Source organism: Nicotiana attenuata, unplaced genomic scaffold, assembly GCF_001879085.1.
Source record: "Nicotiana attenuata strain UT unplaced genomic scaffold, NIATTr2, whole genome shotgun sequence".
Classification (NCBI taxonomy): domain Eukaryota; kingdom Viridiplantae; phylum Streptophyta; class Magnoliopsida; order Solanales; family Solanaceae; genus Nicotiana; species Nicotiana attenuata.
The window spans coordinates 25467-31751 of NW_017674497.1; the positions used below are offsets into that span (position 1 = coordinate 25467).

Consider the following 6285-nt stretch of genomic DNA (forward strand, 5'->3'; position numbering starts at 1 on the left):
TATATAGTACAACTACTAATTAACTGATTATAGCATTTTATTATCTTCTTTTCAAGATTATCAAATCACTTTACAATTATGAAAAATTCAACTTTTATATGTATACATAGGGAAAATGCATGAGTACCTCCCTGACCTATATCCGGATTACCAACTACACACTTTTTCTTTGCGGAAATCCTATTACCCCCTTAAATTTATTTTAAATGGAATTATTTGCACCCTTAACGCTGACGTGACAGTGTGTGTGTATTTCACTCTCCCAAAGGAGAGTCAGAAGCAAGAAAAAATGATTTTCAGATTATTTTTTATTCTTTTTTACCATTTTTTCTTACTTCTTTTTTTCCTTTTCCTTTTCCTTTGTCTTTGTCTTTTTTCTTTTACTTTTTTTTTCGTTTCTTCTCTAATTCCGGCTGATATTCATTCACCGGCGACTTTGTCTGACCGTTTTTCTTCCATTTTTTCTTTTCACACACAAACTAAACTGTCAAAAAGATCTATTCATAAGCAAAGCAAAATACACTCAGATTTGGGGGGAAAAATTCATCATTGGAAAACCTTTCCACGCTGGAAAAAAAATAATGTATTGAAATTTTAACTGGAAAAAGTTTTTTCTCAGCTTATATTCGTTTTTATTTCTTTTGCTCTTCCTCCCACACATAAATTACACTTTCAAGAAAAATTTATATATATATATATATATAAAACAAAACATACTTAGATAGGGATAAAAATCTGTCGCCGGAAAAAAAAAATTCACCGGAAAAAATGGTGTTTGTGAAATTCCGACGACCACCATTTTATGCCGCCAGTGACCAAAACAAAAAGAAAGAAAATGAAATAACCAAAAAAAATGAGAAAAATAAGAAATAAGAAAAAAGGATAAGAAAAAGAAGAAAGAATAAAAAAAGTACGAAAAATACATGTGGTGGCGCGTGTAGCTCACCACTTGCCAAGAGTTTGGTTGTCTAGTTTTAGGGTGGTATTTATTCCATTTAAAAAAAGTTTAGGGGGGTAATAGGATTCCCGCAAAGAAAAAATATGTAATTGGAAATCCGGATATAGATCAGGGGGTACTTATGCATTTTCCCTATACACATATAGTGTAATAGATCTTTTACCGTATAAAGTCACCTAAATGTAATTATAGGCAATCATCCACAATAGATCTTTTACGGGATATATTATCTGCTATAGTACGTTAAAATACGCAAATTCTTTTAACCAGCTATAACAAGTTAAAACACATTAATTACCTAAAGAGGCAGACCTATGCTCGAAGAAGAAGGGTACCTGACCCCATTAACTTCGGCAAAGTTTTTGAATATTGTTTGGCTCAAAAGTTATCGATATACTTTGCAAGCTTAAAAACAATCAAAAGTAAGAAAGGGTAAATCGTAATCAAATATAATAGACCTAGAGATGAAAAATAAAGTTGTTGTTGCAGATCTAATAGTGATAATATGAACTCAAGAGAAAGTATTCGTTAGAGATAGCGATAGAGAGAGAGTATGAGAAAATGAGAGAGTTGTATTATTTCAGAATCCCCCCTCTTTTACAATGTGAATGTCTCCCTTATATAATAAGAGATCTTCCTCGAAATAATAAAAAAAGTTACAAAAATAGGTAACGTTTTCTTAGTGAAGACACTGAGTCCTAAACGATGTCGCTTTTGTCTCCACGTCCAAGTCGTACCCTTACGTTAGTCGGCGTATACTCACTGGGCGTACCCATTGGCGTAGAGACGCTGACGGTCAAATTTGACCCTATACAAATATATAAGTGTATATATGTTGAAAATAATCATATATTTTGCTTGAAACCCTTAATATCAAAAGTCCAATAGGGCCATTGATTGAGCAATTTGCTCATGTGTCCTAGCCACCTTCAAATCATGATCCGGCGGTGATTACCTGCTACTACATGTTAGAAACACATATACCAGTCAGTTATGTAAAAAAAAAATTCAATTGTTCGTATATATAAGTTAAATTCCATTATAAAAAGTTACTTTTTTTTAATAATCTAACAACGAGAAAGATTTTTACCATTGGCATAGAAAGTAAACTCATAATTCTTACCACTTTTCTTTTAGTCAACATAAATCTTGCCACTCAAATATTATTGTCGTTGTTTGTACCTGGTTGCATGCGTCTTCCAACGAATTAGGCGGAAAATTTGATTTGGTATTCTTTTAATTAATTCCTTTGTCTCCGTTTCGCATCTAACCCAATTTGCACATTCTTTAATCCTCTTTCATTTGTCCCATTCTCATCCTCTCTGCTATAAAAATCTCTCACTGGAGATTAAACACCATAACTCCTAAAAATATGTCGATGAGAATCACTCCTGCATTAGATGATTTTCACACACCTAATACAGATACAGAAAATCAAAATACTATAATACCTGATATTATGATCGAGTTGCCTCGATCTTCCTCTTCAGGCGCTTTCATTGGACTAAGATTCATGTTATCCTCAATGCTAACGAGGATTCATGCAGGCTATTTCAGAATAAGCCTATCTTTATGTTGGGAAACTTTATTATGGAAAACACTACTTGACCCAACCAATAATGAAACAAAATTCTTACATCATGTGCCTCAAATGATCTATCGTCCCGTTCTAATTTTCCTATGGTCATTTGCACTATTGGTTCTAGTTTTGCTTTCTTTACTCTACCTCTTGAAGTGCTTCTTTCGATTTAATTTGGTCAAGGGAGAGTTCTTGCACCATGTTGGAGTCAATTACCTTTTTGCCCCTTGGATTTCTTGGCTTATTTTACTTGAATCCCACCCTTTTATAGCACCAAAACACGTTGGTTTTAAAGCTCTTTGGTGGGTTTTTGCGGTTCCGGTCATAGTTTTAGACGTGAAAATTTATGGACAATGGTTCACTAAAGGAAAGAGACTTTTAACAGCCGTGGCTAACCCGACCAGCCACTTATCGGTCATTGGGAACTTAGTCGGGGCTCGAGCCGCGGCTAAAATGGGCTGGCAAGAGGTTTCTGTTTGCTTATTTTCATTAGGGATGGTTCATTATTTGGTGCTTTTTGTGACGTTATATCAACGATTATCAGGAAGTGATCGGCTTCCAGCTATGTTGCGACCAGTTTTCTTCTTATTTTTTGCAGCTCCAAGTATGGCTAGTTTGGCTTGGGCATCAATTACTGGAAGCTTCGATACTGCGTCAAAGATGCTCTTCTTTTTCTCGTTGTTCCTCTTTACGTCACTGGTAACGTTGCATTTAAAAAATATAACGTAGAAATTAATGTTATTTTTGTTTTTTGGGAGTATTTAGGTACGGGTTTAACTGGGGTCTTGAGTCTAGTGCTTAGTTCCCAAGATAAACGCCTTTTCCCCGCAAGTGTAATTAAAATATACGACAGTGAAAAATTGTTTTTATATTATCAAAATATTTTTAAAAAAAAACGATAGGTATTTGGCCCTAAGAGATAAGATGGTTAGCTGATATATATGACATGTTAAAATACAAGGAAAAATTCTTTACACCTTAGGTACGTACGTAAAAGTAAAATCTTAATTATTACCTATTATGAATAAATATATCTAAAGTTAAATAACTTGATGTGTAAAATTTTATCGAAATGTTAAACTCTAATAAACGAAGTGTATAAGTTATTAACGATATTATAATACGTTAGATTATAACGATATTATAAATTTTATTTACATTATCAATATGTATAAGTTAACCATGAGGGTCAAATGGTTTTATGGGTTTTTCCAAATTTATTCTTAGTTTATGATCATAAATTTATATATGGAAGATTTACTTTAAGACACAAGAGATCTATTTTCATATATAAAAGATCCAAAAGGACAATTTTAAGTGGCGAAGGCCCATTTAAAGAGTCATCGTCAACTTACTATATTTATGAATATCTATTTTTTCTATTATTTCAAGATTTCCTCTATAAACCTAAGTTTTGGATTTTTCTGCTACGTTGCATGTGCAATAGATGAAATTGACTTCACAACAACTTTGTCTTCAAGTCTACGTATGTGTAGTGTAGAATTTAATATTGTTTCGCTACATCCTATTGTTTTATGATAGAATCAACTTGCTATTCTATTTATGTTTCTTTCAATGTTTTTTGTCTTTTTATATATAAAAAAAATTCATGTTAGTGGCTGCTATTTAACTATTGTCTTCTTGTACGAGCCGTACATGCCGTGATCAAGACGACTCTCACTTGTCACTCTACTAGATCGACCAGCCCATAATTTCTCCTTTTTTTCTTTCAATAAATCTCTTTTTTGTAATTTTTACACAAAGTAACTAGACGTTTTCTTTTATCGATATACATAAATTATATACTAAATATACATATTTTTACACATCTTATACATATAATATACGTTTTCAGATTATTTTTAGTTTAAGCGATTGAAAGACATCTATATAGAGTATAATTCTTCAATCTTCCAATTAGGAAATTGACTTCTTTTGTTGTTTTTTTTCCTTTGAATTTTTAGATATGCAGGCCAACTCTCTTCAAGAAATCAATGAGAAAATTCAACGTAGCATGGTGGGCATACTCATATCCAGTAACACTATTAGCTTTGGCTTCCACAAGATATGCAAAAGAGGTCAAAGGAAAAGTGCCACACACCATAATGCTCATTCTTTCATCTCTCTCTATTCTTGTCATTATTGCCCTCTTATTATCCACTGCTCTCTACTCTAAAATGCTCTTACCTGATGAAGATCCTTCTCTCACTGCCAAGTTACCCAAACAATCTTCACGGATTGTTTGATTAGAGGCGTATTCAGAATTTTAAATTAATACGATAAAGTAGATGAAAGACAATGAGCGTGTCCCATTCGCTATAAGACTGTTACGGAGTTTAATGGTCTCCACTCCAGCACAGGACCAGCAGGAGTCTTTTTATGAATCTATCCTATGTATTATATTAATTGTATAAGCTTATGGCTGGTAGCTAGCAGTCATTACATTAATTGTCTACTTGCTATAACTAGTCTATAGTTGTCAAGTTATACTTGTATTCAAATATTATTTGGGTTCCCAATCCATGTATTACTTTATAGTGATTTTATAAAGTTCATATTTTATTTTAATTTTTGGTTAGTTCTCATCTTTGTCTAAGATCTAGCGATCTTCTTATTAATTATATTCAATTAATTAACATATGTGTGACGTATGAGATATGTCCATGTTTCAGTGACCAACTTCTGTCTAAAGATAAATAACAAATCAATAACGCTATAGCCAGCTAGTTACGTATCTGAGTTTTATATATTTAGTTATTTATATTTTTTAGCTCTGTTGAGAGGACCTATTTTGTTTGTCGCAGATATTAGCTGTAATATTGTTGAACGAGGCAAATAGTAAATTAAATAAATAACTCAACTAAAACATCGAAGAGGTTTGATGATGGGTATGAGTATCAAATGTAGTCAACTCTTATAAATAGTACGTAGTACACATTTATGATATTCAATAGATATGGGAAGATAAAATAACGGTGTTATATATCAATTGGCAAATATAAAAATTTTACGAAGATGACAGGTAAAGTTTCTCCCCTCGTTAATATCACAGTAGTTGGAAAAAGAGGCATAAATATGTAACAAGATTAGATTAGGACGGTTTATAAGACATACGCTTTAAATGGTTTAGTTGATCATAATTATCATTTCCTACGTTCCTTAAATATTTCACTTGAACAACAAAATTTAAGACGTTTATTTAATTTTGACAAAGTGCTAGAGAAAAGAAGAGAAAGAATAATTTGAATTTGCTCGGGCTTGAATATCTAATTATCCGGGGCGGTAATTATTTAAGATGTTATCTTAATTTTTATATATTTTAAGTAGTAGATGAAAGAAAAAATCACACCAAAAATCGACTTGATAAGCTAAATGAATTTGAACCCTTGAACTTGTAAACAATATAAAAATAGCCATATTATATTTATTGACCTAAAGAGCGTTATTCTTATTCGAGTTTGATAAATGAAGAAGCTTAAACTTTTCTTCCAAACTAGTTTTACGGCACGTGCGTTGCACGTGTATGCCAAGTCATATAATATACTTTTTTGTATAATAAAATCCATATTATTAATTTAATTTAATTAAATAATTATACATGAACACATAAAAGTATAGTGCATATAAATTAACATAGCACTCGAAAGCAGTAAAACCTACCTGTATCATTTACTCAATTAGGAGGAACGTTTAATTTGCAAACTTTCACATTGATATATTTGTTTATTGAGAGCTAGACCATTTTCAA

General features: G+C 31.9%; 1 protein-coding gene across 1 annotated transcript; it reads left to right on the top strand.

Annotated features, from left to right (window-relative positions):
- The first annotated feature begins 2231 nt into the window (after window positions 1–2231).
- Window positions 2232–5119, top strand: LOC109218774 (S-type anion channel SLAH4-like). The gene is made up of 2 exons (XM_019383160.1): window positions 2232–3236; window positions 4502–5119. The coding sequence occupies exons 1-2, from the start codon at window positions 2331–2333 to the stop codon at window positions 4781–4783; spliced, it is 1188 nt and encodes a 395-aa protein (XP_019238705.1). The 5' UTR covers window positions 2232–2330; the 3' UTR covers window positions 4784–5119.
- Window positions 5120–6285: the final 1166 nt, after the last annotated feature.